At 46.9% G+C, this 24,693-nt stretch overlaps 1 protein-coding gene across 1 annotated transcript; it reads left to right on the top strand.

Moving 5' to 3' along the window:
• Window positions 1–3,433: 3,433 nt before the first annotated feature.
• On the top strand, window positions 3,434–7,361 carry LOC140857327 (disease resistance protein RPM1-like). Its single transcript, XM_073256113.1, has 2 exons — window positions 3,434–6,360; window positions 7,130–7,361. Exon 1 carries the CDS (start codon window positions 3,538–3,540, stop codon window positions 6,316–6,318), a length of 2,781 nt encoding a protein of 926 aa, XP_073112214.1. The 5' UTR covers window positions 3,434–3,537; the 3' UTR covers window positions 6,319–6,360; window positions 7,130–7,361.
• The last annotated feature ends 17,332 nt before the right edge of the window (window positions 7,362–24,693 follow it).

Below are 24,693 nucleotides of genomic sequence, written 5' to 3'. Positions count from 1 at the left end.
AATAATAATTGTAGCCCACATTCGCTCATATATCTCAAACATCGATGCCAAACCGTCGGAGATACCATCTTTGAACTTAATATTGCCGCCTCTTCCATCTGAGTCTTACCCATCAATTTATAAAGACCACGTATTTATACTCCCCTTATCACCACCAAACATCCTTTGGATACCTTCAATTGATCTTTCTCTCCGATGAACTTTAAGCCTTACTTACAAAATTTTTCAAGTGACAATAGACTCTTACAAAGTGCAGGAACATACCGTATATTAGAAATCGTCTGAACTATACCATCAAATATCTTGATCCGAATATCTCCTACTCATCACAGGACAAGTTGTATTGTTATCCAAATAGATAACTCCTCCATCCAATAATTTGTATGTATCAAACCACTCCCTAAAAGGAGTCATATGAAAAGATGCCTCTGAATCCAAAATCTAATAACGTGCGAGCTCGGATCTCTCCAATGTCGTTAATGCATCTCCATTATCTGAAGTAGTTGAACCAGTTTAATTTTCTGCTATATTGCCTTGAAAGTTTTTTGATTCAGATTTTGTATCAACTCTTTTAGTCCGATAATCTTTCTTTACATGTTCTGTTTTTTCATAATTCCAGCATTTCACTTTCTTCTTGCCTTTGGATTTAGATCTTATCTTCCCTCGATCACTATGTTCCCTTTCGAAAGACCTGCCTCGTACTACCATGGCCTCCCCTGAAGAGCTTTCTTGGCTAGATTTCTGTCTCATCTCTTCTGTAAGTAATGATGCAACAACTGACTCTATGTTGAGGATTTCAATGTGATTCAAGTTCATAATAAGATTATTTCAAGATTCTGGTATAGAATAAAGTATAATGCTAGTCTTTTCTTCATCATCAATTTTGACATCTAGGACTGCAAGCTTGCTCATAATGGAATTGAATACACTCAAGTACTCTTGAACTGATGCCGCATCCTTATCTTTGGATTGTATAATTGCCGTCTTAAATAGATTTTATTTACTAAAGAATTTTCTTCATAGAGATTCTTCAATTTTTTTCAAACCCCTTTTGCAGTAGTCTCGATCTCGATATTGAACAATATCGAATCATCCAATGCCAAATAAAGGTTCATCATTGCCAGCTTATCTTTTTTCTAATATTGCCCATCCATCATTTCTTGTGGTTTGCATTTTTTTCTTTGCAAAATAATTTCACAACTATCCTTGATCAATACCGCCTGCATCTTCATCTTCCAAAGTGCAAAGTTTGATCCATCAAACCTCGGTATCTCGTATTTTATTGTTGTCACCTTGTCCGTCTTTGTTTCAAATCAAGCCGTCTGCAAAAAAATTTCCTAGCTCTGATACCAAACTGAAAGGATTGGTCGTGGGATAATCAAGCACGCTTCGATCCACACGGCACACAAGCACAGTAGAAATAAGATCGTTTTATAGAAGAAAGATAACTAGAACAAATATAGAATACTGAATAGGAGAGATAATCAAGCAATAAAAAATAAGAGAAAAAGAAAGTACACTAGATTTACGTGGTTCGACCTGATTGTTGGCCTACGTTTATGGGCAAGACCTTCTTAACGTTCTTCTATTAATAATCTATGGCACAAAAAAGTACAAAATTGGAGAAAAAAAATAAAAAGTTCACACAGACTCTCTTTTACAAAAGAAAAATACCCTTTTGTTCTCTCAAAGGAGTCTCATGCCTCTCTAATTTTTTTTTTAATCTCTGCTCTCAGATTTCTCTGTGCTCACTGCTCTTAGGCTGCTTCCAACCTTTCCCGAGGCCTCCCCTTTAAATAGAGCTTGTAACCTGGAGTAAACTGGTCCAAATCGCATAAAAAAAAGACTCTATTTCATTGTTGAATTGAAACTCTGAAATCAACCATCGGATCTGCATCGCACTGTCCAAAAAGTGCCTGAAATCGTCCCGAAATCAGCCCAAAATCAAACGAAAAATGCCATCAGCCGTTTGATCAAAAATGAAAAGAATCGAAGCCGTCCGATCGCGCCAATGGAGTGGGCCACCATCACTTTACATGGTAAAGAAGTATATCAACCGTCCGATCGCCTGTAAGGTGAGTTCTTGACCGTCAATCAGCCCTCACACCGCTTGGGCTTGGGCCGGCACTTTCATGCATACGCCCCGCGCATGTGGGCCTAAGCTGCTCTCTCTTGGGCCTGGGCCGGCTGAACATGGGCTTCATCGTATCGTAGCTCCACTACTGATCACTGGCTGCCATTGTTGTTCCCCATGTAATTCCTTTCTTTTCTCTTCTTCAAAAAATCCTTCCGTCCCAACCTTTATACCTTGCTGGAGTTCGAGGTAATACATATTTAATTTGAATAGGATACAAGTGAATGGAACTTGAAATGAAATTTGAAACTTTATACGGTGAAAATGGGATTCATACATGGTTGGTAGACTGCGAATATTTTAGCAACCTTATATAAGAAATGCAATTCCAGTAGTTTAATGAGTGACTGTTGCCAAATTTTTAGCCTTGGCCTGCTGCAAATGAACCATTTAGATGTGTGTCAGTATGCAGACCTAGGTACCTTGCAGTCATATGAGAAACCATTCAAACATACGAATTACTCGTAGAGTAACTTCCATCGTAACAAAGTTTTGCTTGGGTTTTGATTATGTGGTGATCATATTTCCGTCAATTCTCTGCTTTTACTATTCCATTCCTCCTTTCTTGATATTAGAGCAACTGACCTTTTCTTTGCGTCTGCATAACAAAGAAGAAGAGGGAAACAAAAGTAAGGTCCTCGATGACACTCTTGAGCTTCAACCTTCCATTCCATGATGTTCTTTTTTGTAGTTTCAAGTTCCTTTCCTTAATATTTTAGCTCAAAGCCAACAGTAAATTCTCTCTGTTTGGCTAAACCTCATTGTTAATGTGGTTTGAATTTTGAATATTTTTTATGGGCTCGAATTATTACCTGGTCCGAAAAATCCACATTGCGTTCTGAATAAAAATTTTTGGGAGGTCTGTGGTGGTAGCGGAGGGCATGGGCCGATAGGTCCATGCTCGAAGCCCACTACTGACCTCATTGGGGGTGCGAGGGCAACGTCCTCCGTGGTACGGACCAGTATAAATATTATACTTTCTGTCAATCTCGACAGTTTTATGAGAGAGGTTTGAGAAATCAAATTGCGGCTAGGGTTTGGAGAGTTCTGAGTGATTGTATCTCTCTTTTCATTATAGTAAAATTTTTCTCTCGTGTCTTGTGGACGTAGATTTTTTAGCCGAACTACGTAAATTCTGTGTTTGTTTTTCTTCTCTTCTCTATTCTATGTAATTGTATGCCCTATTTTTATGCTTGCTTTAACACTCATATATACCTTCCTTCAAAGAGGAAAATGTCGAGACAAAGTTAAGAACTGATGCATACTTTCATCGTATATCCATGTGACAAAAGGGAAAAAGTAGGGAAAGGAACTCTTCTCCTTTATCTTCAAATTAAGCTGGTGTCTTAACCTTCTTGTTCCCATGGTTACACACAAGTTCCCTGAGATCAGTTAGCTCAAACATGGCGGAAGCTGTCGCAGTGATCGAAAGCATAGGGTCTGCCATCGCTGAAGAAGGGCTCAAACTTGTTTGTTCCCAACTACTAAAAGCCGCTTCACCATGGGAAGAAGTACACGGCAAAATTAAATGGATTAAGAATCAGACTAAACTCATGGTAGCCGACATAAAATATGCGGATAAAAAGAAAGATGTTGACGAACGATGGAAAGCATGGGTGGAAATTCTAAGGGACGTAGTCTACCAGTTCGAAGACATCCTCGATGAATATTCTCATCTCGTGGGAGAGCAACATGGGAGTGGATTCTATGGTTCCCTCCATAGAACCTTCAGACATTGCAAGCACATCAAGGCCTGGTATGGCATCCGAAGCAAGTTAAAGGAAGCTGAGGACATGCTTCACCACCTCTTAATGCAGAAACCGAGTGACGGAACCCAAGAGGGTACAACTCGCTCAGATGATTCTACTGGAAGACATCAACACCGTAAAGAGGCTCCTTATTTCCCTGATGAAGGTGAGGTTGTGGGCTTTGAGACATACAAGAACCTACTGGTAGGCTGGCTGACTGATGAGGAACCAGAGCGCACCATAATTTCAGTATGGGGAATGGGGGGTCTGGGAAAGACCACTCTCGTCAATGATGTCTACGAAAGCCAAGAAGTCAAGCGACATTTCGATCGCAGAGCATGGGTACGTGTCTCCCAGAAATATGCAGCCGAAGATCTAATGAGAAGACTCATGGAAGACCTTTACAACGAAAATCGTGATATTCTTCCAGGCAACATTGACACAATGCCTCAAGACACTTTGGCGGAGACACTTCGTAGCTATTTGCAACAAAAGAGGTATCTTATCGTCCTAGATGATATGTGGCGCATAAATCGTTGTTTTGATGAATTCAGTTCAGTGCTAGTAGATAGTAGATGTAGAAGTAGAATTGTTATAACAACTTGGATTCATGATGTAGCTTGCCTGGCAGCTGAAAGCCGTGTTCTGGAGCTGAAACCTTTGCAAGAGAGTGACTCATGGATTCTCTTCTGTAATAAAGCATTCTGGAAATATAAGGACAGGAGTTGTCCTTCAGATCTAAAGCACTGGGCTACAGAAATCTTGAAGAGGTGCCACGGCTTACCTCTTGCTATTGTGGCCGCAGGAAGCGCGCTGTCGTATCGGGAGAAGGAAGAATTGCAATGGAGGGAATTCTGTGAGGGCCTCGATTGGGAAGAGACTAGTATGCCAATGTCCGATAGTGTGAAAAATATATTGAAGCTCAGTTTCAGAGATCTCCCCTATCGTCTACGGATCTGCTTTTTATATTGTAGCATCTTTCCAGAGGATTATCTCATAAAGAGGAAGAGGCTAATCCGGCTGTGGGCTGCAGAAGGTTTTGTCAAAGAAGAGGAGGCAGAAGAGAACCTCAACGAGCTCATTCGTCGATGTATGCTTCAAGTTGTGAAAAGGAATCATTTTGGTCGACCGAAGTTGTGCAGAATGCATGATATTTTGAGAGAGTTATCTTGGAGAATATCTAAAGAAGAATACTTCGGCATGATTTACAATGATGAAGAAGCTGAATGGATCGAAGCTCGCCGCTTATCAGTTCAAAAGGGCATCAAAGATTTGGATCCGCACAGAGGTATGTCAAATGTTCGCTCTTTCTTGGTGTTTGACATGACTAGTTTCCCTTTGAAGTCATGGATTTCAAGGTCAACTAGCTTTCGACTTCTGCGGGTTTTGGATCTAGAAGGATCAGTTCCCATTGACACGGTTCCAAACGAAGTGGCCATGTTATTCAACTTGCGTTACCTGGGTTTAAGGAGAACCTTGGTGAAGGAGCTTCCCAGATCTTTGGGAAGACTGAGAAACCTACAAACATTAGATCTTTATGATAGTAAAATTGAGAAGCTGCCTCATGGGATAACTCAACTCAAGAATCTGCGGCATTTGTTCGTGGAGAGTATTCGCGACCCCGTTTTTGCTCAGTTGGCTAGTGATCCTGGTGTTAAAGCACCCAAAGGGATATGGAATTTGAAGAACTTGCGGGCTCTGCAATCAGTAGAAGCAGATGAAGACATGGTCCGACACCTGGGTAATTTGACACAGCTGAGAACCTTGAGAATAACCAGAGTAAGAGGCATGCATTCAGTGGAGCTGTGTTCCTCCATATCAAAGATGAGCCATTTGGTCAGCCTGGACATTGTAGCTAGCAACGAAGGAGAGGCACTGCAGCTGGGAACTCTAAAGCCACCATCATGCCTCTATCAAAAGCTGGATTTACGAGGGCAGCTAGAACATGGGGTGCTTCCTCAGTGGTTCTGTTATACTTCTCTGGCAGGCCTTCGGCATTTGGGATTGTCTTGGACTAGGCTGAGAGAGGACCCACTGCCCTGCCTGCATGAACTGCCTAATTTGGCTGTGCTGGGCATGTACAAGGCGTATGATGGACAGGAGTTGTGCTTCCATGCAGGAGGGTTCCCCAAACTCAAATTCCTAATGCTGGGTGGTTCGAACCAGCTTGATTCAATAGGCATGGAGGAAGGGGCACTGCCAAGCCTGTCTGAGTTGTGCTTGCTGCGCTGCGGAGGAATGAAGCTGCTACCTCAGGGCATTGAACATCTCACAAGCCTCCAAGTTTTGTACTTGATGGAGATGCCAATAGAGTTCATTGAGAGAATGCGTGGCGGGAATGGGAACATCGAGGAGCGACAGAAGGTTCAACATATCCCCCTAATCAAGCACGTATTCCCGAGTGGAGACAAGTGGATATCAGAAACTCTTTCCTGAAACCCTGTTCAATTAATCAAGCTTTATGTTGGCAGATGGAAGGTTAATTAGTTTATTATTCAGCTTTTCTTTTCCGGTGTTAAGTCACTCTTTCCAGTCAAGCATTTTCCTTTTTATTTTTTTTTTCTAGCTCCTCTTTTTAGATCACCATTTCGCGGTGCCTGTCATATTTTCTGAACATTAGTTCTTGAGGCCGACTGTTGCTCTAGTAATTCATTTGAAGCCCTGTTTTAAAAACAAAGATAGTAATGCATGATAATCTACAGACTGTATTTCATCCTCAGAATATGAGTGGTTAGTTGACCATAGATATTAAATGTGATAAAATTAATTATTGTTCTAATCATAAGGATGTATATTAGGGAATACTAACTAGTTGGAGTCAATTGGAATGTGCGCAGATATGTATGCATGCATGCGTGGATCCATGTATGAATGCCATTACACATATATGTACTTATATATGTTGGTATGTATGTATTTATATATGTATATATGTTCTACATTCTATTCATTGCATTTCATCATGATTCAGTCTTTGCATCGTGTAGAGATATAAAGAAGTTTCTACTTTGCATATATTAGTGAATTGAAATTCATGAGGAACTTTTTCATTGGTGTTCGGGTGTCATGATTTCTACCGTGGATATTTTAGATTACATCTGGCTCGCCATTTGGTGTTCTGGTGTCTTAATTTGTTAGATCTGACATGCTTCCTCAATCAAAAAAGTCACAGACTAGGTAAAAAAAGATTTAAAACTTTGCTTAAACTAGTTGATAAATCTCACTTTCTTTATTTATTCTTTGCTAGGTTTAAACTGGGGATGGAATGATGGATGCATCTCTCTGGAAAGGGCAATGACTATGCCATATTGCGGAATCCACCAAGCAAGCTGGTTCATTGATCCATAATAATTCATCATTGCATTGCAAGGAAATTTGAGCAGTCCTGAATTGATTGCATGTCTCTCCAAAATCCATCAGTCAGAATTTCTATTGCCATGTGTGCGTGTGCGTGTCTATTACTGTTTTGTATGCGTTTGTGCGTAACTGCATATGTGTGTATCTTATGAGTGTGTGCACGCTAGAAAGTAAAATGTCACAGCATATTATTGTAATTGGTGAGATTGCCAATAAGTTGTGTTGGGGAATACCGACCGACCCCGCCCGTACCGACTTATAATCGGACCGACGGCCGATTGACTGACCGACCGACCGTCCGACCGATAGCCGACTGACGGACCGACGGCCGACCGACCAACCGTCCGACCGTCCGACCGACCGTCCGACCGATCGATCGATCGATCGACCGACCGACCGAACGCCATCACCGGCCAATTAGCGGCCCTTAACCGATTGAGGATGTGTCGGTCGGGCATACTTTTCCCGTTCTCCCGACCGACTGAACCTGGAAGACTGATGGCCGACTCTCGCAACGCGCCCGACTGGCCTTCAGAGGAACCCCAACCTCCATCCGACGCCACACAGCTGGCCACCGACCTAGAGTCGGTCGACTCTTCCGATCGCCGTACGACTGCCATAAACTGTCAGCCCTGACAACGGCATGCGGCACTGCCGCCTAGGGGCATTGTCAACCCTAGTGATTTGGCAGTCCCACGGCGATGGGACACTTTTACGGCGACTCTGACAGTCTACAGTGAGTTGACAATTCCTCAATTGTCCGCGCCATTAATGACGGCGCCATACCACGCTCCACTATATAAATCGGGGAAGGCAACAGTGCAGGGGACCTCCACTTCGACTTCGAAACCACAGGCTTGCTCCCCCCCTCTCTCTCTCTCTCTCGATTGAGCTCTCTGTCTTCATTTCACTGTTGCCCAGTCACCTCTCTGACTTGACCGTCGGAGGGTCCCCATCAGAGCCGCCTCCGGTCAGTGTGGACTTCCCTTTTTACAGGCGCTCGTTTCCCGGCGATCAGGTGACGAGGGGATTGGCCGCAACAGATTGGCGCGCCAGGAAGGGGAGACGATGGCAAGGCACCAAGCCTCCCCAAGCAGAAGATACTGATGACGAAGACAAGAGCCCAGCGATCGAGGATCACCGGGTCGGCGAGGCGCTCTTCCCGTCGGGAAGAGGCCTCCCCGCCATCCTCAGCGGCGGAGCCCAGCTCTCCACACCCCGCGGTGACCACGGAGGTGCAGATCGCGGCCATCGTACGGTAGATGACCGTATTGACGGACGCGGTCAAGAGCCTCCAGCAACAACTGGCGGCCCGTCCGATGCCCTCCAGGAGCAGCCGCCGACGCCCGCATCGATCCCCGTCGTCTCCGCGTGAGCGCCCGCAACAGCGCTCCCACGGAGAGGGGGAGGGACGGCCATGGCGCGATGACTGACAGTCCTAGCAGCTCTCTCCTTCCCTGCTGGAACGGGCGAGGAAGGAGAAGCGACCGCGAACGCCGTCCGCCTCCCTTTCGGAATCTTCCGGAGACTCCACTCCTGGGGTCTCTCAGCACCGACGGACGGACGACTACGAGCGCAGGTTCGAGGAAATCGACCATCGGCTTGCGCAGTTGTAGGTGGATGGCCAGAAGTCTTCGAACGACGTCGACTTCCAGACCGCCCAACCTCTCTCCCGACTCGTTCTCGACGAACCGATCCCTAGTCGGTTCAAGATGCCGCACGTGGAGCCATACGACGGCTCCACCGACCCAATCGACCACCTTGAGAGCTATAAAGCTCTCATGATGATTCAGGGGGTGACCGACGCTCTCTTTTGCATCGGCTTCCCCGCCACACTCCGCAAGGCTGTCAGGGCCTGGTACTCCGGTCTTCGATCGGAAAGTATCCACTCCTTCGGGCAGTTCGAGCACTCTTTCGTGGCTCACTTCAGCACCAGCCGGAAGCCGTCGCGAACGTCGGACAGCCTTTTCTTCCTCAAACAGGGAGAGAATGAGATGCTCCGATACTTCGTGGCGCGATTCAACACGGCCACGCTTGAGGTCCGGGACCTCAATGAAGACATGGCTATCTCAGTCATGAAACGGGGGCTGAGGGCATCCCGATTTACTTATTCTCTGGACAAGACCCTCCCCCGGACGTACGTCGAGCTGCTGGAGTGCGCATACAAGTACATGCATGCGGATGAAGGAGCTTCCGACCGACGCCTGGCCGAACCCAGAGGCCCGAAGGAGAAGCGGAGGAAGGGTCAGGAACCCGCTGTACCCAGCAGGCCCCCGACCAATAGTCGGGTCTCGACACCGCGACAGAACCAAAAGTCGCCCCAGCGGCAGACTCCAAGGCCGACACGCTCCAGGTATGATTCCTACACTCCTCTCTCTGCCCCCCGTGCGCAGATTTTGATGGAGATCGAGGGGAAAGAATACCTGCGACGGCCTCCGCCTCTGAAGGCAAAAGGCCTCGACCGACGGAAGTACTGCCGATTCCATCGAGGCCACGGCCACAACACCAAGCAATGCATCCAGCTTAAGGATGAGATCGAAGCCCTCATCCGCCGGGGGTATCTCGGTAAATTTTGGAAGAACCTGCCGACCCAATCAGTTGCCGACCGACGACCCCAGCCGACTGAAGAAGCAACGACTAATCAGCCGACGGTCGGGGTCATCAATATGATCTCCAAGCGACTGGGCCCGGGGACGTCTGCGGGAGGGGAGCCAATGAAAAAGCCGCACCCAGACGACGTGATCACCTTTATGGAGGAAGACGTTCGGGGCATCCAAACTTCCCACGACGACGCTATTGTTGTTTCGGCAACAATAACAAACTATGATGTAAAAAGAATTTTTGTAGATAATGGAAGTTCGACAAATATTTTGTTTTACTCGACCTTCTCCCGGATGCAACTGTCAACCGACCGACTTAAGAGGGTCTCTATGCCCTTGATCAGCTTTGCCGGGGACGCTGTCGCGACGGAAGGAGAAATTATCCTGCCTGTGACGGCCGGCACCGAACCACGGCAAAGCACGGTCCCCTTAACTTTTGCGGTTGTCCAAGTGCCTTCGGCCTACAACGCCATACTTGGACGACCCGGACTAAACGCCCTCAAGGCAATCGTCTCGACGTACCATCTCCTCGTTCGGTTTCCGACCAAAAATGGGGTCGGGGAGATGCGCGGGGATCAACAGCTCGCCCGATGATGCTTCCAGATCTCCACCCAAAACGATGAGTTGAGGGGCTCCCTGACGATCGACAAACTGGACCAACGGGAGAAGGAAGAACGGGGTTCGCCGGCCGAGCAGCTCTTGTCGATCCTGATAGCGAAAAATCCTGATCGGAAGGTATGGGTCGGATCTCAACTGCCCGACCCCGAACGACGATGATTGACGGAGCTGCTGACGGCCAATGCCGATATATTTGCTTGATCGGCAGCAGATATGTCGGGCATCCCCCCAGAGACAATAACCCACCGACTCAACGTTGACCCGACGATGAGGCCGGTGAGGCAGAAGAAGAGGTCCTTCGCTCCAGAGAGACAGAGGGCCATCGACGAAGAAGTGGACAAGCTGCTAGAAGCGGGCTTCATCCGAGAATCCACGTATCCCGATTGGCTCGCCAATGTTGTCATGGTCAAAAAAACCAATGGGAAGTGAAGGATTTGCATCGACTATACCGACCTGAACCGAGCCTGCCCAAAAGATAGCTTTCCACTTCCAAAGATCGACCAGCTGGTAGATGCGACGTCCGGATTTTGATTGCTCAGCTTCATGGATGCCTTCGTCGGATACAACCAGATCCGGATGGCGCCTGAAGACGAGGAGCACACTGCCTTTGTGACCCCCAAGGGCCTCTACTGTTATCGGGCGATGCCCTTCGGGCTGAAGAACGCCGGCGCCACCTACCAGCGACTTGTCAATAAGGTCTTTAAAGACCAGATCGGGTGCAATATGGAGGTATACGTGGACGACATGCTGGTGAAAAGTGCGCAGATCCCGGATCATGTTCGGGATCTCGAGGAGACCTTCCACACTCTACGACGACATCGAATGAAGCTTAATCCGACCAAGTGCGCTTTTGGGGTAACCTCGGGGAAGTTCCTCGGATTCCTCATTTCTCAGAGAGGGATCGAGGCAAACCCTAAGAAAATAAAGGCGATCATCGACATGCGTCATCCGAACACCAAGAAGGAGGTCCAACAGTTGAACGGAAAAATTGTCGCTCTCAGCCGGTTCATTTCTCGATCAGCTGAAAGGTGCCTTCCGTTTTTCAAAACTTTGCGGTAGGCAAACGATTTTTCTTGGTCGGATGAGTGCCAACGGGCCTTCGAAGATCTAAAGAAGTACTTGGCTTCCCCGTCGCTGCTCGTAAAGCTGCGGGTCGGGAAGACCTTGTATCTCTATTTGGTCACATCCTCTGAGGCGGTCAGTTCGGTGCTCGTCCGAGAAAATGAGAGCCGAACCCATCAGCCTATCTACTATACCAGCAAAGTACTCCACGGCGTCGAAGCCCGATATTCGGAGACGGAAAAGATGATTTTCACCCTGACCGTCTCCGCACAGCGACTCCGTCCATACTTCCAGGCTCATGCCATAGTGGTCCTCACCAACCAGCCCCTGAGGGCGATATTGCACCGACTGGACACATCGGGATGACTGGCAAAGTGGGCGATGAAGCTCAGCGAGTTCGATATTCAGTACCGACCGCGGCCTGCCCTGAAGGCTCAGGTCCTGGCCGACTTCATCGCCGAATGCCCAACCACCGACCTAGGGTCGGGAGCTGCGGACCCGGGACGAGGCGCGGTCTCCGAGCCAGACCCGGTCTCTACCTGGGTACTGCACATCGACGGAGCTTCAAATGCTCAGGGGAGTGGGGTAGGGCTCCTGCTCACTAATTCGGATGGGGTAGTCACCGAGTACGCCCTCCGATTCGACTTCAAGGCCTCCAATAACCAAGCCGAGTACGAAGCACTCCTCGCCGGCTTGAGGATGGCAAGGGAGCTGGGCGTCGACAGCCTCCGGGCATTCTTCGATTCTCAGCTGATCGTGGGGCAGGTCAAAGGTGAATTTGAGGTGCGAGATCCGATCATGGCCAAATATCTCCAGAAAGTAAAGGACCTCGTGGCGCGCCTCAGGTATTTTAAAATTTCTCACATCCCTAGGTCAGAGAACGCCCGTGCCGACGCACTCTCCAGACTGGCGACTTTGGCCTTCGACTCTTTGGGTCGGACGTTCGTGGAGAACCTCGAGCAGTCGAGTATCGACCGGATCGAAGAAATACAGCAGCTGGCGGCCGAACCAGGCTGGATGGACCCGATCGTTCGGTATTTGACCGACGGGATCAGCTCCGAGGATCCCACGGAGGCCAAGCGGCTCCGATGGTCGGCCTCCCAATATGTAATCATGGATGGCCAACTCTACAAAAGGTCGTTCTCTCTTCCATTGCTTAGGTGCTTGGGACCGACCGACGCAGACTATGCTCTCCGAGAAGTGCATGAAGGAATCTGCGGGAATCACTTGGGGGGCAAGTCTCTAGCCTACAAAGTCCTGTGACAGGGTTACTTCTGGCCTACCATGAGGAAGGACGCGGCCGAGTTGGTCCGGAGGTGCGAACCTTGCCAGAAGTACGCTAACGTACAGCACCGACCAGCCAGCCAAATCGCTCCTATTGTTGCTCCATGGCCCTTCGCTCAGTGGGGGGTCGACATTCTCGATCTTTTTCCTCCAGCATCGGGTCAAAGAAAGTTCATAGTTGTCGCCATTGACTACTTCATCAAGTGGGTGGAGGCCGAACCCTTGGCGCAGATCATCGAGCGGAAGATGGAGGACTTCGTCCAAAAATCCATCATCTTCAGGTTCGGGTTGCCGCATACTATCATCACCGACAATGGACGGCAATTCGACAACCAAGACTTCAGAGACTTCTGCGCAAGGTTTCACATCACGCACCGACTGACTTCAGTCGGGCACCCACAGTCCAACGGTGAAGTCGAGGTGACCAACCGGACCTTACTCCACGGACTCAAAACCCGACTAAATGAAGCCAAAGGCCTCTGGGTCGACGAGCTAGGCTCCGTCCTATGGGCTTATCGAACGACCCCCCGCATTCCGATCGGGGAGTCACCTTTCAGCTTGGCCTACGGGACGGAGGCGATGATCCCACTCGAGGTTGGACTGCCGTCTACAAGGGTCGAGCGGTATCAAGAGCCGGACAACTCTTATTGCCAGAGGGCCGACCTAGACCTCCTCCCCAAACTGTGAAATGAGGCTCAAATTTGCATGGCTTCATATCGATAGAAGGTAGCTCGGTATTACAATGCCAAAGTCAGACCAAAGCTCTTCAGGTCTGGTGACTTGGTCCTGAGAAAGGCAGAGGTCTCGAAGCCCCTGGACTAAGGGAAGCTGGCTCCAAACTGGGAAGGGCCCTACACGGTAGCAGAAACCTATGGTCCGAAAGCCTACCGATTGGAGACTCTGGAAGGGAAACCCATTCCCCGAACGTAGAACGCCGACAACCTGAAGTTGTATTACCAATGAACTTTGTATTTGTCCAGTCGGAATGCAAATCCAGTTTGAAATCTCGAAGTTTTAACTCTTCGACTAACGATCGACGCTCACCAAGGTCAAGCCCCGACATGCCGACTCGGACTTGGTATCCGCCTGAAACCGACGACCCTATCGTCGGTGACGCATCGGACTCTTACGAGGACCGATACATCTACATGGACGGGGGTCACACCCCTCCGACCTTCGGTGACACATCGGACTCTTACGAGGATCGATGCATCTATATTGACGGGAGTTGACACTTCTTCTACGGTCGAACTTTCGGGCCAGACCATCGGCTAACACACCGATCGAGCCCCGACCAAAGAAAGGCAGAATGCTTGCGCGACCGCCGTCGTGACTCCCGATCGAGCTACGGCCGGTCGAAGGATATTCGGCTTGCCACCGTCTATCGCACAATGCGACCTCAGTCGCATTGATGATTCACCGACCGGGCTACGGCCGGCCGAAAGATATTCGGCTTACCACCGTATATCGTGAGGCGCAGTACAGATGCCCGACACAAGGGTATCGGAGTTCGACTTATCGGTGCTCCCTCGACTGAATGCGCCGGACGACATTCGACTGAACATGTCGGGAGAGACCCGACTACTGAACCTTTATCACGGTCGGTCGGCTTCTGACTCAACAAATGCGCTCAACTCGCGACGGGGAAAGGATGCCCGACTGACGACCTTGACTATCGAAGGCCGATCAAAAGTCGGGACTTGTCCTACCTTCGTGGCGGTACGAGTTGCCAAACGTCCTAACCAACCTATATGAGTTAGCGACTTACGAAGGCATTCTACAACACATAAGAGAAAGAAAAACAAGCAGAGAAAAAAGTTTAAGTCCAAAAACTTTGATTTCATTGAAGATCAAAATAGATTTTACAAAGATAGGCCGAAGCCCGATTACAAGCCGGAGCAAAAAGCAAAAAGGGTAAACAAAGCCGACTAATCGTCGAAGTCGGCCTCTTCCACTGGGAAGCGATGGGGGATAGTCGGCGGATCCGCTCTGACTTCAGCAGTCGGGGCCGACTGATCTTCGGTAGCCGGCTCTGCATCTTCTTCGGCTTCCGCCCTGGTGGAAAGGCCTTCCGACACTGGTTCAGCCGTTTCCTCCACAGCTGGGGCCTCTGACTCTGGCAAAACTACGCTGCTGAGATCAAGTTCCGGGTACAGGCCTCGAACGGCTTCCCGAGCATCCTCGTACCCGACCCGGTACGAGAGGAAGCCGCTCTCCAGAAGTTCTTCTCGGTACTCTTTCGAGTCCTAGAAGTCTTCGACGGCCCGACTCAGGGCCTCCTTCGTCGACTCAGCCTCGGCCTCTGCGATGTCCGCGTCGACCTGAGCGATGGATAGGCCTTCTTCGCCTTGGCGAGGTTTTCGAGACTTACTCGGAGCTGCTCGCGATCGGCCTCCAGCTCCTTAGCGAAGCTGTCTCGCTCATGCCGAAGCCGGCGGATGGTCCGGGACTTCTTCTTCGCATCATCCTTGGCCGACTGTAGCTCCGACTCCGACGACGCCAAAGCTCCCTTGAGTCGGGAGACCTCCTCCGTGAGTCGGGAGACCTCCCCCTCAAGTCGGCCCTCCCGGTCGGTCGACTGTTGCAGCTGGTCGACCAGGATGACCTTATCGGCTTCAAGGCCCGCGACCTTGTCTCTCCAGGCCACACGCATGTCACCGAACTTTCGATATCCGGCCTCCAGCTCAGAGATATTGAAGACCAGCTGCACAAGGTAACACCGATCGATAAGAAAGCAGATTTATGAGAAACTGCATTAAAAAGCAAAGGAAAGAGGAGCTTACCCGGATCATCATCGGATAAAATGAAGACAGCATGTCAGAGAGACGCTGGTTCTTCATCGCATCGATGTCGACGGGAAGGAGGAGTGCCTGGCACAGTCTCCTGGCCAAGTCGTGGTTGGCCAGGCCCGACGCACCTTCGGGTAACGGGAAGTCGGTTGATCCTCCGCCAGCCGACCGACCTTCGTCGCCCAACGCCATGGGGGCCTTGCCTCGACCGGACGACCAAGCCCTGACGCCAGAGATCGACGGCCGGCTTGAGCCCGACCGAGTCTCCACCGACGGCACGGCGGCAGCAGGCGCCGGTCGCTCGGGTCCGCGAGCCTCCTCCCGGTCGTCATCCGCCTGCTGGGCGGTCGGTGCACCGTCTACGGAATCAGCAGCCCATCTTTCAGGCGAAGCGGCACCTTTGCTCGACGGTCCCTCGGACGGGACTTCGACGAGCACTGTCGGCGCTGACAGTGCAATGACCGGCTCCACCTCTGACCCGATCGGTTCGCTCGGCGGAGCCGCACGGGGCCTCTTGGGAGGCTGCGACGGCCCGGTGCCTTGCACCGGCCTCTTCCTCACGGCGTATTGACGTACGTCGGCTGCCGTCAGTCGTGTCCTCGGCGGCATATCTGAAAAGGATGGTAGATGGTCAGTGCCGAAAAGAAAAAACAAAAAGAAGAAAGAGGGGTAAGGAAAATGAAAAACTGACCTAAACGGGGGACCGGGCTAAGGCCGGTGTCGTACAGGGCCTGCTCGGTGACAAGCTCGCTCTGCTTCGGCACCGAGATGTCCTTCAGCCAGTGGAAGTCCTCCCGATCTTCAGCCTCCACCCGACTGTTCTCGTTCGGCTCGGTTCGGGGATTCCCCCAACGGATGGAAAACCCCCAAGGAGCGGAAGATGACGCAAACAAGAACTGGTTCTTCCATTCGTGAATGGACGATGGAAGACCAGTAATGAAGGAGAGCCCTTTCCGAGGAACAAAGTACCACCACCCTCGGGCTTTAGGGTGGGGTCGGAGGACGAAGAAGACTCGAAAAAGGGAGATCCGAGGTTCGATCGGCAAAAGCCGACACAGGAGTGCAAAGCTGACTATCAGCCGAACCGAGTTCGGTGCGAGTTGTGTCGGGCACAGCCCGTAATAGTCAATTCCTCAATTGTCCGCGCCATTAATGACGGCGCCATACCACGCTCCACTATATAAATCGGGGAAGGCAACAGTGCAGGGGACCTCCACTTCGACTTCGAAACCACAGGCTTGCTCCCCCTCTCTCTCTCTCTCTCTCGATTGAGCTCTCTGTCTTCATTTCACTGTTGCCCAGTCACCTCTCTGACTTGACCGTCGGAGGGTCCCCGCCGGAGCCGCCTCCGGTCAGTGTGGACTTCCCTTTTTGCAGGCGCTCATTTTCCGACAATCAGGCGACGAGAGGATTGGCCGCAACAAGTTGTACTTACAGGGACATTATAGCCTGTTAAGTGGTACTGCTATTAATCAGCTTGGAATTGTAATTCTTCTGGTAAAGTTGAAGTTGTTATTAATTTCTAATTCAACCATCTTATCTGTTAATTTAAATGCATAGCACAAATGACTATACTTGAATTCAAGTAGCAAAGCATGATGCACCTATTACAATTCAATGGTGGATTCTTTCGCGCGAAGGATACAATCTCGTCCCATGCTGGCAGTGATGGTTGTTTCGAGGGAATGAAAAGGTACTAGGAATGAGTGTTAAGATAGAGCTTGGTGCAGTGGGGAGGGGGATTCAATTGAGCAAAATTGAATTGCAGAGAGGAGCGGGGTGATGAGCATGCACTAGATTCTCCATGATTTCATGCTTCAAGAAGAATAGATACACAAGTCTTAATAGAGTTAACAAAGACCCAAAGACCCTTTCTTTGTCAAATATCTACATTTTTTTTTTGGTAAAGATCAAATATCTACATTGAGAGCAATCCTTTTATGAGTATCTGGAGAGAATATTGCATGTATTGATCGATTGAAAAATCAAATTGCAGCCGCCTAGTCAAAAGTATGAATGGCTCAAAAAAAAAAAGTTAAAAGATACTGAAGCATCTATAATGATCTTGAACTTCCAAACAAATATATTGTCCAACCTAAACTACACCCTTTAGCACCCATAGAAAATAAGACAAAAACAACAATAACTGAGATGGCCCGATCAAGACTTGGTCCACTCGATTGGTTTGACCAAGATTTGGATTGGCCTAGACTAACTATCGGTCGATGGTCCGGTTGGAGAGAAGAAAGATTTTTTTCAATCCATTCAACTCAGATCCCTCTTTCAAATTTTTTTTTTTTTTTGAAATTAAGAATCAAATCTCTTTTCTTTCTCTTTTATTTTTTATTGATTAAAAATAAGGTACATATTCTCTATTTATAATAATGAGGTCCATCCTAATATAAATTAGGTCGGATTCTTCTTCTAGTTTTAAAAGGACTCTTTTACTTAAAATAGATATGTCTAGTAGAAATAATTTGAAAAAGTAAAAACTCTTCAGGACGTAGATATGGACTTTTATCAACTCTATCTTCTATCGTTCTATCAGATTCTTCTCGGATTGGAAGCTATGCTGTGGAAAAATTCAGTGCAAGGGTAAAATGATAATTTTAAAACTTTTTTAAAATTATGATTTTACAGTGAAAAAATATTAATTAATCTAATTAATTAACATGAATTTATTCTACACTAGGATCTAAATATGATATATAGCATGCATGTATTTAAATTTAAAATTCAAATTTGAACAGGAAATACTTTACTGTAATGTGTTCAGAACACAATACCTTTATGCGGGTAGTAGATCGCCGCAATCTGATCACCATCGGAAGAGTCTGATCATCGCGATACAGCCACACAGCGTGTTTGGCCTCTGCGGATCGTCCACACGAAGATCCCGGTATGATCGACTCCTCACAAGTGCTAGCTCGTTGTAGAGCCTTTTTGACGGTGGATGCTGATCGAACTCCTTCGATCGATGTCTGTCGATTCTTCAGATGCTCTGGATCATCAACAGACATGTTTGAGAGGATGTTGAAGATCTTCCTGAGATTTTGTGGGTTCACGACACTCGTAGCTCACTTTCTCACTTCCCGAACCCTAGGTTAAAACTCTAGGAAATTCACCGGAAACCTTGCACCCACTTTTCTTTCTTTTCTTTCCTTTTCTCTTGGAAGGATATGGACTTCCTTCTCACGCACAAGACTTCCTCACGCCCCAGAATTTTTCTCCAAAAATCTTCTTCTTCTTGCACGCCCCACTCTTCTCCCCCTTTTATAACAACGTCAAACGTCTTATCCAAAAGAAAAGATAAAGATGAGTAATTGCACATTTGAATTCAAATGGACACCAACTCATCCCTTATCCACTAAAGACGTGAGGCGTGGCTTAAATTGTGCATGGAGTGATTTCATGAGAAATTTTTTCTCATGTAATAAATGGGGCGTAAAAAAAAGATAAGGTGCAAAGATGGATTGCCCATTCAAATTCAAACTTTATTTTGAATTTGAATGGCCAACCAATCATCCTTATCCATTCATTTGGCACATTAAAGTGGGGTGTGGAGAGGGCCTGGCGTGAGAAAAAAATTCATGAGAAGTTCTTTCTCATGAATTCAAATGGGTGCAATGGAAGTGAGGTAGCGCATGGAGATTGGGTCAAGGTGGTTTAATTATTTAAACCAACCTAATTGAACCAAATAAGTTAGGTCCAATTAGACTAATTTAAATCTAACTTAATTAAGCTTAATTAGGCTCAATAAAATCTTAATCAAATCAGAAATTGACTAAGCCCAACCCCTGATCAAATCAGGGACCAAACCATCTTGATGATTATGTCAACTCTTAACCTAATCGGATCAAACCCAACTGAATCCAATTCAATTAGACTTGATCAAAAATAATTACTCAATCAAATTGAGTTAGTTAGCAATCAAATCACTAATTAAACCTCTCATAAATATTGAGTCCAAATTCGATGGGCAATCGGGCATCAGAATTCATCGATATGTAACCCTGATCGAAAAGTCCCAACCAGTGGGACTCTTGACCCCGGTACCCATAATGTGTGGAACTCGTGATCAGAGAATCCTGATTATCGATCACTGAGTCCCAAACATGTAGGATTCTACATCAGCCATCAGATCAGATAGGAACCTCTAATGTGTGTGACCCCGCAGGTTCGAACCTAAACCGGTAGCACAGGAACCAATTCCTGTACTAATCGAAGTGACCATCTAGCAATGGTACCCGACATCCGGATAGGTCGAAGAGTCGCAATCGCAACACTCAGAACCTACATGAATATGGTTACTGTATAATTCATCCTTTTGACCCCTGTGTTTAGGATGACTCAGGGTTAACTGTCAACCCTGATCAGATCATCCGAATCATGCTCAACTCAAACAGTCCTGTGACTCCTCACAAGGACTACCCTGACTAAGATTTTGCTAAATTGAAACACGACTGTACACAGCTCCTAAACTGGAGTGGTCAATCCCATCTTGATACACGCACCGACAAGTCAAGTACTTGACTACACCCAGCAGCCTTCCGTCACTGAATTAAAAATTCAGGTAGTCCAGTGCCTAAGTGCAGTGAGTTGCTTGCAAGTCACCGTGGCGGTCTCAGGTCGGAGGGATATTTATACCCATATTCCATCAGAGCAAAACTTGACAGTAGAAATAGCTCCAGAGTCGATCACGTTCAGTGCAGATGTACCCTTACATCTCACCTGTATGCCATACCAGTGTCTCCACACTCATTGGTTAAGAGGACATCCAACCTATATGGCACACAACGACCTATGCTTGATAAACGTTGTCGTCCTTGGTAACAACGTATCATTTGGTCACGAACAGATTTAAGGACTAAATGACAAATCCTCCTTTGTCGAGTCTAAATAGTCCTAAGGACTTCACCACAACATAGGAGTTCATTAGAAGATGAAATATTTTGTGATGAAAAATATCAAAATAATTTTTATTAATTCATAATTCATGTACAAATACAAAAATGAGTACAACTGTCAACAAGCTGACGATTGGTTTTGGGACACTATTCCCAACAATCTCCCACTTAGCCTAAAGCCAATCGGTGCAGTATCTAATACCCATCTTCGACTTGTAGTCGTCGAACTCCTTCACCGTAATGGCTTTAGTGAATGGGTCAGTTAGGTTCTCCTTCCCATCGATCTTCTGAAGATCGACGTCACCTCGATCCATAATTTTCCACCATTAAGGGTAGAAATAAATCCCGACATACTTTTGCTATCATCATGATCAGACTGGAAACTAGAGTCTGTAAATCCTATAAGTCTCAAGTCTGATTCACCATAAACAAGCCACTGGTCCTTAGTATTTCTTAAATACTTCAGGATGGTTTTAACAACCTTCCAGTGATTCTCCCTTGGATTAGATTGGTATCTACTCACTACCCCTAGTGAGTATGCCACATCTGGTCGTGCACATGTCATGGCGTACATGATAGATCCCACTGCCGAAGTATATAGAATCCTACCCATATGCTCTCTCTCTTGAGGTGTTGTCGGATAATCCCTCTTCGAGAGAGAAATTCCATGGCCTATCGGAAGATAGCCTTTCTTGGAATTCTCTATGCTGAACCTCTTCAGCATAGTATCAATGTATGTGGACTGAGATAAACCAAGCAACCTTTTAGATCTATCCCTATAGATCCTCATCCCTAGGATGTAGGAAGCTTCTCCCAGATCCTTCATAGAGAACTGTGACGGCAGTCAAATCTTTATTCTCTGTAATATAGGGACATCATTCCCGATTAAGAGAATGTCATCCACATACAATACAAGAAATACTACTACTGGACCATTAGCCCACTTATAAATGCATGGCTCTTCTCCGTTCTTAACAAAGCCATATGTCTTGATCGTCTTATCAAAATATATGTTCCAACTCCGTGATGCCTGCTTAAGTCCATAAATGAACCTCTGTAGCCTGCACACCTTAGACTCATCTGTGGATGTGAATCCTTCAGGTTGTATTATATACACCTCTTCATCCAGCTCTCCATTTAGGAAAGCTGTCTTCACATCCATCTGCCAGATTTCATAGTCCAGATGGGAAGCTACCGCAAGCATAATCCGAATGGATTTGAGCATTGCCACAGGAGAAAAGTCTCGTCATAGTCTATAACATAACGTTGACGATATCCCTTGGCAACCAGACGGGCTTTATAGGTTTCCACCTTTCCGTCTGCGCCTCTCTTCCTATTGAAGACCCACTTACACCCTATGGGTTTTACTCCTTCGGGTGGGCCAACCAATGTCCACACATCGTTGACCTTCATGGACTCCATTTCGGATTTCATGGCCTCCAGTCATTTCTCAGAGTCGGTCTCTGCATTGCATCCATTTAGGTGATCAGATCCTCATCGTTGTCATCAAGTTCGATAGGATCGCCGTTCCGGACCAAGAAATCATAGTATCTATCCGGTTGATGTGGTACTCTACCAGATCACCTTAAGGGTGCTTGAACAATGGGCTCCGATCTGATCTAACCAAATTTGGTTCAGGTTCAGCAACTTGTGTCGATTTTTTCACCTGCCGAACTTCGTCAAGTTCGACCTTAGAGGCAACAGTCCCTTCACCAAGGAACTTCTTTTCCAAAAAAATTGTCTTAAAGCTGACAAACACTTTTTGCTCATCAGCTAGGTAGAAGTAATACCCTTTGGTCTCTTTTGGGTACCCTATAAAATTACACTTGTCAGACCTAGGTCCAAGCTTGTCCGTAATTAAACGTTTAACATAAGCCGGACACCCCCAAATCCTAAGGTGCGAGAGTACTGGCTTACGTCCTATCCATATCTCATATGGTGTTTTGGTTACAGACTTACTCGAAACTCTATTTAGAAGGTAACAAGCCGATTCAGCGCATATCCCCAGAGGGAGATCGGCAGACCAGCAAACCCCATCATGGATCAAACCATGTCCAACAAGGTCCGATTCCTCCTTTCAGATACACCATTATACTGTGGTGTTCCAGGAGGAGTCCATTGAGAGAGAATCCCATTCTCTCCAAGATATGTCAGAAACTCATTGGAAAGGTATTCACCTCCTCGATCAGATCGAAGAGTTTTAATACACTTTTCAGTTTATTTTTCTACCTTATTTCGAAATAGTTTGAACATGTCAAACGACTCCGACTTATGCTTCATTAAATAGACATACCCATATCTCGATAGGTCGTCTGTGAAGGTTATGAAGTAGAAATATCCACCTCTTGCACTTGAGCTCATGAGTCCACATACATCAGAATGTACCAGACCCAAGAGTTCACTGGCTCGCTCACCTTTTTCAGTAAAAGGTGACTTGGTCATTTTACCAAGAAGACAGGACTCACAGGTTGGAAGTGATTCACAATCACCTACTTCAAGAATTCCTTCTTGAGCCAACCTGTTTATCTTGTTCTTATTGATATGACCTAGCCTACAGTGCCAAAGGTAGACTTCTGACATATTATCTATTCTAGGATGTTTACCGAGGTTTGAACCATATTAACAGGTTGTAATAGAAAATAAATTCCATTATTAAGTTGTCCAACAAACATTGTAACACCATTCAAAATGATATTGCAAACATTTCCTTTTATTAAAAATTGATAACCGTTCATGGCCAAAAGGCCTACAGAAATAATATTTAATAAAAAACTTGGACAATAGTGACATTCACTCAGAATTACGTTTCGAGAATTGATTACAAGGTTCATGATTCCTAATGCTAGAACTGGAACTTTGCTTCCATCTCCAACATTCAAGAATCTCTCGCCTTCATCAAATCTCCTACTGACCTGCAGACCCTGCATCGAATTGTAAATATGATAAGGATTTCCGGTATCCAATACCCAGCAGTAGTATCACAAATAAAAAGTTGCAAGGTGTTATCATATAAGTACCTTGCTTCTTCTTCGGCCTGTTCGGGTCCAGGGAGGCAATGTATAGAGGACAGTTCCTCTTCCAGTGCCCCTGCTTCTTGCAAAAGAAGCACTCCGCCTGGCTCTGATCGGGCTTGCGCTTCTTGGTCTGACCCTGTGCAGACGTCCCGGCATGCAGCTGCACCTTCTTATTCTTCTTCTTCTTGTTCTTCTTCCCTTTCTTAAAGGGTCGACAACCAGAAGAAGACCCTCCCACAACATTCACCGACTCCTTATGGAGCTGGTGGTCCTTCTCAAAGTTCTACAGCAACCCCAACAAATCGTGGTAGTTCACTGCAGGCTTTGTCATCCAAAAATGAGTAAGGAAGAGGAGGAAGGACTTGGGCAATAAATTAAGGATCGCATCCTTACCGAGCTGCTCGTGCAGGAGAAAGCCCAGTTTAGTTAGGCGTTCAATCATTTCGATCATGTACAGTACATGATCAGTGACTGAGGCTCCATCCCTCATCCGAGCATTGAAAATGGCACAACTAGTTTTGTGCCTTTCAACATCGTCAGGCATGCCAAAGGAGTCATTCAACATTTGAAGCATCTCCTGTGGCTGGGCATTCTCGAACCTGCGGCTGAACTCATCATTCATTGCCGCCAGCATTATGCACCGGACGGTGGTGCGGTCGTTGAGCCACTTCTGGTAAGTGTCTCGGACTGTCCCTCTAGCATTCGGGGCTGGCTCCTCAGGTGCTGGATCCGTTACTATATAAAAGATCCGTTCATGCTCAAGGATAATTTTTAATTTTTGATACCAGCTATCGAAATTAGGTCCCATGAGCTTGTCAATATCTAATAATGACCGGAGGGACAGGGTAGTGGCCATAGCTGCATAAAAGAAAACCAGACCTCTATTAGTACATAAATTATAAATACTAAAGACTTGGACTTTAGTCTAAAGTTTCTCCTAGTCTTTTTATGAATTAGTAGCCTCAACCTCCAATTCGAGGAATTACTTTAATTCCTTAGTGGGTACTAGAATCCACACAGACTACACACGAGCCCAACTTTGGTTGGTCAACCCATGTGCATCTATGGGTAGGTTCATAACCAGTTGTTTCTCTAAACAACTTCTAGTAATTAATTTTGCCCCAGAACCTAATCAGTAGGCTTTGGCCTCCACTGAAAAGATTTGGTTAGGTCCAACCAT

This window comes from Elaeis guineensis, chromosome 4 (assembly GCF_000442705.2).
Source record: "Elaeis guineensis isolate ETL-2024a chromosome 4, EG11, whole genome shotgun sequence".
Classification (NCBI taxonomy): domain Eukaryota; kingdom Viridiplantae; phylum Streptophyta; class Magnoliopsida; order Arecales; family Arecaceae; genus Elaeis; species Elaeis guineensis.
This window is presented reverse-complemented; position numbering and strand designations above follow the sequence as displayed.

Excerpts from the sequence above, each read along its gene's own strand:
- LOC140857327 (XM_073256113.1), top strand. The coding sequence starts at position 3,538 with ATGGCGGAAGCTGTCGCAGTGATCGAAAGCATAGGGTCTGCCATCGCT.